Source organism: Macrotis lagotis, chromosome 1, assembly GCF_037893015.1.
Source record: "Macrotis lagotis isolate mMagLag1 chromosome 1, bilby.v1.9.chrom.fasta, whole genome shotgun sequence".
In the NCBI taxonomy this organism is placed as follows: Eukaryota; Metazoa; Chordata; class Mammalia; order Peramelemorphia; family Peramelidae; genus Macrotis; species Macrotis lagotis.
Window position 1 is genome coordinate 292,142,485 of NC_133658.1, and position 12,692 is coordinate 292,155,176.

General features: G+C 42.3%; 1 protein-coding gene across 2 annotated transcripts in view; it reads right to left on the minus strand.

Moving 5' to 3' along the window:
* Positions 1 to 534: 534 nt before the first annotated feature.
* PTPA (protein phosphatase 2 phosphatase activator) overlaps positions 535 to 12,692 on the minus strand; it is a 32,958-nt gene continuing 20,800 nt past the window's right edge. For both annotated transcript variants that reach the window (XM_074210976.1, XM_074210977.1), the window contains exons 9-11: positions 11,973 to 12,073; positions 6,234 to 6,341; positions 535 to 2,473 (exon numbers count right to left, since the gene is read on the minus strand). In XM_074210976.1, the coding sequence (XP_074067077.1) occupies positions 2,396 to 2,473; positions 6,234 to 6,341; positions 11,973 to 12,073 (287 nt within the window). In that variant the 3' untranslated portion in view covers positions 535 to 2,395. The remainder of the gene's footprint in view (positions 2,474 to 6,233; positions 6,342 to 11,972; positions 12,074 to 12,692) is intronic.

Genomic DNA, 12,692 nt, shown 5'->3' on the forward strand with positions numbered 1-12,692 from the left:
ACTGGAATGGGGATGAATGGTCAAGCTCTCTCTGTTCAACTAACTCAAAGTCTACAAAATCAAGGGATACAGTCAATATGGGCCTAAGCTCATGGGAACAGGGAAGCTTTGAAGAAGTTGTACAGTATAAGTGCAGCAACTACCAAGGAAAATATTTTTATCAAGTTTGGCTTGAAGGGTCAGAACTGATGGGTGTGATATAAGAGTATGGCCTTTCTAAAAGACCAACTGCACTCAGTAGTCAAGCAGACTGAACCATTCAGTGCAGACTCAAAGTTTCACTCCAGTTCTGTCAAAGGTCTGCCAAGCAGAATCAAGGACTTTAAGGTTGGCCCATTCCCAAGAGCAGAAATCATGGGTAATCAAAGGATGCTTGGCTCAGGACACAGCTATGACAGCCTAATTCAAGGCCACCTTAAGATCAGGTAACCATAAAGGGAAAATGCAGAAAGGGGAGATGGATCCCAGAACTATCTAAGGGGAAAGACAGCAGGCATATGGTATATGGTATATAAGACAGACATCCACATCAGCTCCAGGTGCAAAACAGATTTTTAATCAGAACAGCAATGAAAGAGCAAGGGGTTAGGGTGAAGCAGCCTCAAAATGGAGTGGTGTTGGCACATAGTGGGCAGGCCCTTGCATGAGAGGCCAGGAAGGTCACAGTCTACCTAACTCCATGAGGGGTCCTGGTGGAAGACATTTGGCCTCCCTTTGGAAAACTTTATGTAACTCATATCTTCTCCCCCAGCTCAAGACCTGAGACTGCTCTGGGTGAGTGGCCCTGGATGACATTCCAGCTCACATCCACAGAGATGATAATGGGACCACAGATCAGAGAGGAAATCCAACACATTGTGCTTGTCAGGGTATTTCCCCTAAACCAAAAGGAGTGGTACTCAGATCTGGGGATATGTGAAAGATCTGAAGAGATGGGCCAGGGCAGCAAATAAAACTTTTTTTTTAAAGGAAAAGAAAAATGCAACCCTGATATCAAGAGCAGAGAAAGGAACACTTAATGGAAAAGGGACTTCTATAGGTAAAACCTGCAAAACCCAGATCCTGCTAACACCTCTGGAACAGCTCAATAAATGTTTGCTGTATTGAAGAAAACTTGGAACTTAAGTGCTAACAGCATCATTCCTATCCCAGTTCACCACCCCCCCATTTTTAAATCCAAATGTCCAAGAGCTAGAGTGCTATAACTTAGCCCTCAAGCAAGTCACTTACCTCAGCCTCAAATGGCTCTAATAGTGTAAGACCAGATTTCCCAAAGGAAGTTTATGCTACCTCCTCTGTTTTGCCCTTGAACCTAGGAAAATCCCAGTGACATGCAATTGCTTTCCAAAGGAAAGAGGGAGTTGAGATAACAAGTTCCTCTTTTTCATGGCCCTACAGTGGCCTACCTGTAGCCAGCACAGTGTTACAAATGGTATGATGGTATGAGTCTAACCTTAGAGCTGGCTTTAATTGCAAGAATCCAAGAGCCAAGATTTCCACTAAATCAGCCCCAAATACCACCAGTATATCTCACTTACCATTCATTGAGGGGAAAGGTTTCATACAACAGAACTGATACAACCATTTAACAAGGAACTCTGTCCTCACCACCCAAAAGCCTAGTACCCACCCAAAGGACAACCAGAGGACAACCAGTGCTGAGAATTGGACTGGATTATCCTAGAAACTTACAGCAGCTGCAAAAAAAAAAGTGAAGCAATATATAACCATATATTATATTATACCCAGGGAGGATTGCAGACCTGAGCACCACAACAAAAAAGAACTAGAATGAGCGTTGGCTACAATTGTTCATTTCCTCACCACAGCCAGGATACATGGGCATTGCCTCTAGCCTTGTATCTTCACTGATCCCTTGCCCAAAGCCCTCTTCTCAGGCCTCAGAAGATCAAGTAAGGAAACTGAGCCCTGCAATCAACACCAGGCTCCTAAAAGAAGGGCTTTGGAAAGAGGAGGAAACTCACAAAAAAACAGCCAGGAAACAGCCAGGGCTCTCTTTCCTCCTAATCTCCTCCAATGGAAACAGTAAAACATATCAATCCCCCACATATATGATGGTACAGAGCAGATTTAGCACGTAAATGGGACTGGGAATTTGAGAGGGGTAAGGACAGAGGTGGGGTGGGGGTCAGGTAGCCATAAGGACCCTGCTTCCCTCATCTCGCCTCTGGGGAAAAGGCAGGCGACTGGCCACACTTTGGTCATTCTTCCCATTCTGGGTCCTTCAGCATTTGCACTGGGGGTGTTCACATATCTTGGAGAATTGCCTCAAGGACCAGAGAGATCAGCAGGTAAGTAGTATTGGAAAAGTGAGGGGAGCAGGGTGAGGGAGCTGGTGACCTCCAGGATAGCGGTGGTTGTTCCCCCGCCTCTTCTATGATGATGTGACAGGTTGGATCGGCAGCAGGCTACCAAACTTAAAGTGCTGGATCACGGGAAACTTCTCCAGGCACTGAAGGGCACATAAAAAAGAGTGAAAAATAAGTAAGTTAATATTAGCAGCTAAAAAGGTATCTCTAAAGCCATTACTTTACCTATTGGAAGAAGAGTCACACAACTAATTAAGGTCTAAGTATGCATGAGGCTAAGGTTGACAACCTACACTAAGATGTCAACGATGGTCACTTTGAGGAAGTTTAGAGGAAGTTTCTCCACCTCAGCCTATACAGAGGAAATACCACATGTTTCAGCACTGATTCCATTTTTCCTGATGATTTTCCTTTTCTATCTAATAAACTCTCTCTTAGCATTCCTACTATCAAAAGAGAACAACATTTTGGGAGAAATCCAATCCCTCCCAGAGAACCCCTCCAGGAAGAAGAAAGGCAGAATGGATAAAAAAGCAAGCCAAGAATCAAGAATAAGCACTGAAGATAAGACAAAGAATAAAAGTTTTAGAACCAGAACCCATTAAGAGCAGCTCCTAGAATCCCCTGAATGATTCCTATCCTGGGTCCCCTGGAGATGAGGCTAGAAATCATTTTCATCCCAGTACAGGGTAACAGCCAAGGACCCAGCTTCACAATTCTAAATTCACTGGACTGAAAGCATCTTGGCACTCCAAAGCAAGACAATAAGAACCAGCTGAAATCCTCCTAACCTCCCAAAAAACTCCCAGCATCCTAACACACTGTATAAGAAAAAGAGAAGCTGAGCAAAGGAGCTGTAAACACTGTGTAAAGCCAAACCTAACCCAGACCTTTAGCTTGAAGGGTCTGGTGAGGTGAAAGGGAGATTTATCAAAGGAAAAGGGATATAGCAAACAGAGTTTGTAGTCACAGGGCAGCATTCCCTCCAGTTATGAACATTTGAGAATAGAGACTCAAAATGTTATCTTCCAGTGCACTAGCTCCTTAAGAAAATATCACACACACATACACACATACATACAGCCTGGAGGACTTCTCCTCACCTCTGTTACTAAAATGCCTAAGCTTTCTTCAAGACCTAAATTCAGGTACCACTTACTGGTCTTTCTAGTATTAATTTGTGGAGGGAGAGTATAATATCCTGCATTTACTTACTTGAATTCATCTTATTTCACAAAGTAGACTCTAAGTTCCTTGAGAGTAAAGAACTGTTTGTCATTTCTGACTTTGTATTCCCATAGCTTTGCATCTTAAACCAAATATGGATCCAAACCTATCAATCTGTCGTCCTATTCTTAAATCTTCTAGGTCCAGTCTGGGTTCCAAAGAAAGCCAAAATAATCCAAACTGCTATCATTCGCTCACTCTAAATGCTGAATGACTTCCATTATGAGGGTCTCTACAACACTGACACAAAGTCTCTTCTCATACCTCCAGCCATATTAATAAATTGGGAGTATGACTCTTTGACACGATCAAGAGATGGACTACCACTGCTGAAGGGAATGGCGCAAGGGCCAAACTATGGCCTTGATCTCCAAGTCTCGGGGGCAAAAGCAAGTCATAGTCATAAAATAGACTTAGAACAAAGCTTTATCTTTTCACCTCAACAGCCAAAAGGAAGGGGGGGGAGGCTGAGGTGGAAACACAAGGATCTCATGGTCAGATGAAATGTTGGATCAAGTCTCACTAGCTTGAGCATCTTCATAAAATATCAGAATACTGAAATTGAAGGAGAGGAGACACCCCAGATGACAGTACAGGACAGTTTTCAATCACAACTAGTCTCCAGAGGGTAAACAGAAACAGGACAGAACAAGCAGTTGGGCGGGGAAAGGGGAGGTCATCCCCAGAGAAGACCATGACAGGGGACAGAAACAAAGGCAGCTACCATTGCACTTATGTCATCAAGAAAGTAGTGGGAGTTCAGAGAAAGCTTCTCCCCCACCCCCCCACCCCCACCCCACCAGGGTACTGGAATTCTAACAAGGGTTAGAGGTCAGTTTGCTTCAAGAACTCAGTCAAGAGAATCAGCCAAGATAAGGATTCTTGGTGAGGGGATAGATGTTCTTCCTACTCCACCCACACAGCCCTTCATCCCAAATCGTGCTTTCTTTGGGGACCAGGCACTGGCATACCAAGCCCAGAAGAAGTCCAGAGAATTTAGGAACACATCCTGTTGTTTTAACTCCCCCATTGCCAAAGCCTACAGGGCACTTAAAGCAACAATGGAAATGGGGAGTTAGACTAGGGACAAAAAAGTGGCTTTGGGGGACAGGAAAATTTAATTCTTTGGGGATGGAGCAGATGGGAGCCTCTGGCCAACATAGTAACTCAGCAAGGCCAAGCCTTGCTAATTGTCCCCCTAGAGGCCAACGCCCTGGGCCTGGGTAAGAACAGTTCTATTGCTATCCAGGGAACTCCCTCCTCCTACCATATCCTTCTATGCCTAAGGCACAAGCTAGAATCTTTCTTAAGATTCTAGTGCCTGAAAAAGTTGGGACCTGTAAAGGATCAAAACAGGCAATCTGAAGAACCAAGATAAAAGTCCTTCCAAAAGCAACTATACTAACAAACCTCATATTATACAAACAATCCTGATAGCGTTCCTTGTCATTGTGACCCAGAGCATCTGTGTTCTGAGTAGTTCCCCTAACAAGTATGCAAGAAGGACAGGACTAAAAAGACCAACTATTGGAAAGTATAAAAATAGCCTCTTGTACATGTTTGTAGGCAGATCAATGAAGGAGGGTGAGGGAAGGAATGTGGGGAATATGGAAAGTAGATGATGAGGACATAAGGGCCAACTACCTCCCCACTACGCAAATCCTAAGAGATCAGGTTGAGACAAGGAAAGATGACCCTATTATTCCCCTGACAAGGGAGAGAAGAGAGCTAGCCTGCAGCCGGAAGGAGCCAGCACAGCTCCTTCGAATGACGCCTCTTAGATTAGAGAGGTATGTGGGTTGGAACCTAAACACAGGATGTGAAGTTCAGAGGAAGGGGAGGGGGAGGGGTGAAAGGAAGAGAGAGAGGGCTAGGCCTGGTCAGCACCAGCTCTATTAACCCTTTCAAGTGCTTGGATAAAGTGAGAATGCCTAACATATTCACAGAATTTTTGGTGTTGCTAATTACATTATTCCATATGTAACCCTTTGTACCTTTATACCCTCTGAAAAGATGGAAAAGCTGAAAAGATCATTTCTTTCCAGAAACAGAACACAGTGTCTAAGAATCAAGAGAAAATGACCATCTAAGAGACACAATGAAGCCAATCCCCAGGATCAGTTTGAGACATGAAAAGGGGCCCTCAAGGATCCATGTTCTTTGATTTTCTGGGCAGGAAGTCTGAAGCCCAATTCCACTTTCTCTAGTTATAAAGAGCAATTTCACTGGTTCTAAAACCTCTTCAGGCATGAAAAATACTTTCAGGACTGGCTTGAAGGGGGAAGAGTTAAGACTTCTAAATTCTTATTAGCTAAAGGCAGAGGAAACCCTCCTGAAGAGGGCACTAATAGAAACTGGGCAAATACAATCTGACTACCACTTAGGAAGAACAATGTACCCCCTAAATCTAATGAATTCTAATGAAATAAATGGGGGGGGAGGTTTTTCCTCTTTTCTGGGAGATGGGCTAAGCAGAAGTTAAGTAAATTGTTTAAAGTCACCAAGATAGAAGACCCTAAAAAACCAGGTCTTCTGATTCCCAGTTTAGAGTTCTACCTAATTTCACCCATAAAAGAAGAAGAAATGATTCTTTCCAGGGACTGGATTGTATCAAGAATAAGAAGAGTAAGTAAAGAAGATAACAGGCAGCTGACTAGATCTTCTACCAAAACTCACCTCAGCTTTATACATTCGGATGAGGCCCTGGTTCACTTTGGACCAGGAAGGTACAGCACTGATGTTCCACAGCTGGTTGGAGTGCTCAGCAAAGGGGCCGGTCTTCATCTGGAAGGGACAATGGAAGAGTTCAGAGAGGTGGGGGATGGGGAAGAGGGGGTATACCAAGCCAGCAGGGAAGTTTATCCATCGCCACAGTGACTCAGAGTCACACTGATTTCAAACAAACATTCAAGATGACCCTGGTCCTAGTTCTATACTAATACATGCTTATACCCTTTCAGTCTTTGCCTCTCCAGTCCACTGACAATCACCTTTCTGCTTCATATACCTGTCTGATAGAAATAGTCACCCCCACTGCCACCAAACAGCAGACACAGGAAGATAAAATTCCCATTCTAGCGGTTGGTACAGCTTCCATCCATTTCCCTAGTGCAACACACTGCTGAGCTTTCCAACAGTATGACTCATTCCCACTCAGATAAACAACTCCCCCCAAGCCCTACCACCACCACCACCACCACCACCACCACCACCACCACCACAAAACACAGAAATACAAAGGGTAGCCTCTTTCTGATTGAAACTCAGTTTGTACCTGCCACAGAGCCCAAGGTAGGAATAGGAAGGGGGAGTGGGGGGAGGCAGGGAAGGGAAGTTACAGGTTCTGTCTTTGGATGGTTGAGGTTGAGAAACGAAAACAGGTATTACACTACACTCCATGTGGTAGAGAGGTCTTTGGAGTATAGTGCAGTTGAAAGACATTTTTTAAAAAAATCAGTCTAAATATTCTCTGCCAGTCACACCAGAAAGTGAGTGGAAAGAACCCCGGCAGCAGTAAACAGCAGGCACAATCACAAGGACCACTCTGGTCCTTGGCCCCTTATCCTTGGAGAATGGTTCAGACCCTCAGGGAGAGAAAAAAAAAAATGCAGTAGTCTGCTTTGCTGAGCGAAGTTCCCATGACATCAGAAACCACAGCACAGAGGCCAAGAGGCTTTTATTTTCCTGAGGAGATCTTTCTACCATCATGAGGCAAACACATTTTTATTTATTAACTGAACAGTTAATAATCTCCATCCATGAACACATCTAGATCAGGGCTACCTTGTACCCAGCATATATGCCAGAAGAACAGGACCCAGAGAAGAGCTCAGTATGACAAATGAGGAGTATGTCAGGTCCTATATTATAGCAACAACCTTAAGCTAGTGCATTATCATTAACCCTTTTTCCAGGGATGAAATTAAAGCACTAAACCTACTACCTGTTGGGAGAGAATTCCTTTTTAGGTATGGCAAATAAACAAAGTCCTTCACAATAATTCATTCATATGACCCTGAACCCAGGGCCTTGATGTGAAGGGAACTATCTCTTTGTTTATTCTGACTAGGATATAAAGATTTTGCATTTTACTAAAGATGATGGGGTTTATGGACATGAAAGCAGAAATATGATTAGAACTCAAACATAATTCATTCAGTCCTATTCCTCTTTTCTTATTGTTGCTTAAGGTACTACCCAATCATACCCTGAAGCACCATCATCCCTCCAATTACAATGAATCACTGAATATTTCAATCAAGAAAAGCAGTTCTTTTTACCAGTGTAACCTTTCACATCCAATGGGATACAAAACATCCAGACCCCAAAGATTCTGGACATACAAGTTCAATGATCATTATAACTAAACATTATACTCACCATTTAACTCAACTCCAAAGGAAGCAGAAGAGGCAATGTCAAGCCAAAGGCTCCTAAATATACCATGCTCTCCCCCTCAGTCCCCATGACTTTATCTGTGTTGCTTTCCCCTGAATAGAACATCCTCTCCACTCTTTTCTATCATTCCAAATTTTATTCATCCTTCAAAGTCCATAGAGCTTTCCTTTTCCTTTCTTTTGTATCTCATAGCATTTACTATCTATAGTATTCATTTTGGCAATCATAATTTGGCAAACAGTGCCTTGGTTTGATTTCTAGTTAATTTTCAAGTGGTTTTCTCATCTGAACTGGGGGGAGGGGGAGGGGAGAAGAAATCATTCTTTTGTGAGGATGATGATGATGATAACTAGCACTGGTATAGCTCTTCCAGGTTTTTGCAGTGCCTTACAAATATTATTTCACAGAGGTTAAGTGATTTGCCCAGGATCATAGATCTAATATATATGGTCCACTTTGAATGTAACATCTTACAGTGCTGTATCCACAGGGTCACCTAAGTTACTCCCCAGTGCTGAGTTCAAGCAGTATTCCTAAGGAAGAGGTTAATAGTTTAAATGCTTGTTGAAACAAATCGAACAGGAAAATGCTTTGGAACCCTAATGCTTTACCCTGCTGCATCAAGTCAAATTCCTTATTCCGTGGGCTTCTAGGAACCAATTCAGTACAAGTATATATCCCTAAATGAAAGTTGTAAGGTTAGAAATGAAAGCTCTCCAGCTAATTCTGTGGTGCCTCACTCATTACCTAGGACACTGTATCTTGGTGATACATTCTCAAGATGGCCTCTTTGGTCTGCTGGAATAGGATTTGGACATATTCTCAATGTGTCAAAACCCCTTCCCCACAAAGGCTAAAAGGAAATAGAAAAGAGAATAAGAATACTACCAAAGACCCAGCATGGTGGGAACTGGCCCATTTCTGAGGGAGTTGGCCACTGCTGGGTCACTTCAAGGAGAGTTATAATTGTTTGGGAAAATAAAGAAGAGAAGAAATAGGAGTGAGAAGAAAAAATTAGCTCATTCTAGCCACAAAGGGAGAAGAGAGCACACTAGAACAAGCAAGCAAGCTGCAGTCCCGCAGTGACCCCAGGGGAATTGAGTGAGTCAGAGCAGCCATATTGAGCAGGAAATTACTCACAGACGCTGCGTTCCTGCCTCTCTGCTCCCAAGAGAATCGGCCTTTTGTAAATGGTTCCTCTGTCAGTAACTGGGGGGGGGGGAGGGGAAAAGGCTGGGGGGGAAGAGGGAGGGAAGGCTCTGTGCAGTGCCTTCCTGTCAGCTCCTTCCCTTCCAGCTGAAATCTGATCCCTCCCTTCCCAAAACTCCAAATTTAGAAGCCAGATTGAAACTGAAATTCCTTTCCTGCCTGCCCTGGGCTCTTAAAGGCACCAGGACTACATATCCCAGGGCAACAGGCTTCTTAGAACATAGTCTTCAATATGGAGAATACACAGGTCACCAAAGAACTGAGATTTCCCCTAAGAACCTCCATACACAGTTTTCTTGCCTGTGCGCTCCTGCTCTCTCACTCCCTCTTTCTCTCTCTCTCTCTTTCTCTCTCCTTCTCTTTCTCTCTCTCTCCACCCCCATCTTTCTCTCTCCTAGAAGGAATTCATTCTAACTAATTCCTTAAGAGTTTGTTTCCTTTTTTAATCCACAAACTATATAATAAGCTCAAAAAATTAAAACTTATCCTAATGCCTCAAGTTCTTGCCTAAGACCTTCAACTCCAGGTGTGATAGTGAAGCCTCTGGGCCTCCACACTCAAATGTTCTTCTTCATCAAGACATTACATGCATTTCTTTTTATTGCTTTTATTTCTTTTTATTTAAGATTGACACAGGATTGATGGGGGAAGGATGGTAGTGCTATGTAAGAAGAAAGGAGAGAGATGATACATAAATTAGAGTACTGGATGGGAACTAGCAGACATACAACCCCACTAGTCACATTAATATACTTCTATACAATGTATAGATCAAAATTAATCCTCTTCATCAACAGGCCCTTGATAATATAATTCCTAATGTTCAACTATTAATAGTGTTTTGGAGCAGAAAATAAAAAGATTAAGGCCAAAAAAAGTAGAGAAGGAGAGCTAGATAAAGAAGAAAAGAAAAACTTTTACCCCCTTATACATCAACACCCACCCTTTTCAATTTCATCAAATCCTAAGTGTTCACTAAGCTTTCAGTGCCACCTAGTGGCAGTCAATAGTATGATTTCCTTTTGTTGTAGAAAATGTACAATTCAAATTTCAGTAAAAGTTATTTATCAGAAATATGAACTGTAATCTCCCACATGCTGGAGACTACCCCAATTTTTCCTAGCCCCAGGAGGCTATAGTTAACAGGGAGAGCTAAAACAGTTACTAAACAGTTGAAATTTTTGTTGTTCAGTCATTTTTCCATCATGACCCTATTTGGGAATTTCTTGGCAAAGATAATGGAGTGGTTTGCTATTTCCTTCTCCAGCTCATTTTACTGATATGGAAACTAAGGTAAACAGGGTTAAGTGAATTCACCCAGGGTCACATGGGTAATAAGTTTCTGTGACCAGATTTGAACTCATAAAGATGAAACCTTTTTGCTATCCACTACCACCTAGCTGACCCACAAGTTTTTTCTCACCAAAAAACTGAAAGGAAGCAAAATATCTTTTTTTTTCCTTTTTAGGTTTTTGCAAGGCAATGGGGTTAAGTGACTTGCCCAAGGCCACACAGCTTGGTAATTATTAAGTGTCTGAGACCGGATTTGAACCCAGGTACTCCTGACTCCAGGGTTCTGTCCACTGTGCCACCTAGCCGCCCCTGAAAAAGACCTTTCTACAAGACAAAATGAAATTCTCCTATTCAAGCTATTCTCAGTTCAATTTCCTTGAGTCCTCTCATCTAGGTCTACCTATCCCCAATGCTGAAAACAGATCTTCTTGAATTAAGAATTGGTGAAGCTACCATCAATTCCAGATTCTCTTTGGTAGTTTGTGGGGGGGGGGGTTAAAAAAAAAGAATCTTTCCATTTTAACCTCTGATTTCTGAAGGATCCAAGAGCTTAACAACAACCAAAAAGTAACTGTAGTATCACAGACCAATCAGTGTCTCTTCCTTAAAAAACAGGGGTTAAGTGGGATAGGAAAGTCCCAAGAATGGTGATAATATGCACAATTCTGTCAATCTAGCAAGAATGTGAGCCTGAAGTTTTTTATTAAAGTACACAGGGTTTCCAGACATATATGTGTACAAGGAATAAGTTGGTACATCTAGCTCCCCCTTCTCAAATTTTTTTGAAGAGAAAGAATCAAGGGGCGGCTAGGTGGCGTAGTGGATAAAGCACCAGCCCTGGAGTCAGGAGTACCTGGGTTCAAATCCGGTCTCAGACACTTAATAATTACCTAGCTGTGTGGATTTGGGCAAGCCACTTAACCCCATTTGCCTTGCAAAAACCTTAAAAAAAAAAAAAGAATCAAAATTGACAGTATCAGTATAAGAAATTATGGACGTGCAAAGAAGAAAACTCCTAGAGGAAAGAAACCTCACTAGTTGTGGGTTCTATTAAATGCCCATCATCAAGCTATCACCTGATAACTGAAGGGGAAGGTGAAAGGTTTCTTTGGTTTTCTTTCTATCTTTATTTACTATTTCCCTTGTCTCTTTAAAAAGAAATTACATGGCTCACTCCTCAGATCAAATCTATCTCATATTATAGAATCAAAAACCCATCTTTATGCAGTGTCATGTTTCACTTAGTTCATAAGGGTCAGGCTTGGGGCAGCTGGGTGGCGCAGTGGATAAAGCACCGGCCCTGGAGTCAGGAGTACCTGGGTTCGAATCCGGTCTCAGACACTTAATAATTACCTAACTGTGTGGCCTTGGGCAAGCCACTTAACCCCATATGCCTTGCAAAAACCTTAAAAAAAAAAAAAAAAAAAAAGAAGGGTCAGGCTTGGGGACTCTAAACTGGGGAGTGCCATTGACAGATTCTCTCCACCCCTAAAAGAAAAACCATAGTCCTCTCACCTCAGTAATAAATAGGATGCATTCCAGGAACATATAGTCCTTGTGATTCTCATTTACTGCCTTCTCATCCACGAAGTGCCTAGGCTCCAAGTGTGGGTGTTCTAAGAAAGGTAGAAAATCTCATAGTGAAAAAACTGGTCCTTAAAACTATATATTCCTAGGGGGCAGTTAAGTGGCGCAGTGGATACAGCACCGGCCCTGGAGTCAGGAGTACCTGAGTTCAAATCCAGCCTCAGACACTTAATAATTACCTAGCTGTGTGGCCTTGGGCAAGCCACTTAACCCCCATTGCCTTGCAAAAAAAAACTTAAAAAAAACTATATATTCCTTCTCAACTACAGCCTAGCTACAAATAATAAATATGAAAATGGTAACTAGCATTTATATAGCACTTTAAAGTTCACAAAATATTTTACAAATATAATCTCATTTTATCCTCACAACAACCCTTGAAGGTAGGTATGATTATTATTTCCATTTTTACAGATGAGGAAACTGAGGTAAACAGAGGTTAAGTGATTTGCTCAGAGTCACACAGTTAGTAAGAATCTAAGACTGGATTGGAACTCAGGTCTTTCTGACTCCAGGGCCAGTGCACTATCTACTTCATTACCTATCTGCCTATTAAGAGACAAATAGAGGCTATAATGGACTCAAAGAATCAGTAGCTGATCTAGACTTATAACTTGAAGTTGACTCATTCCAAGCAAAATGGAAAAT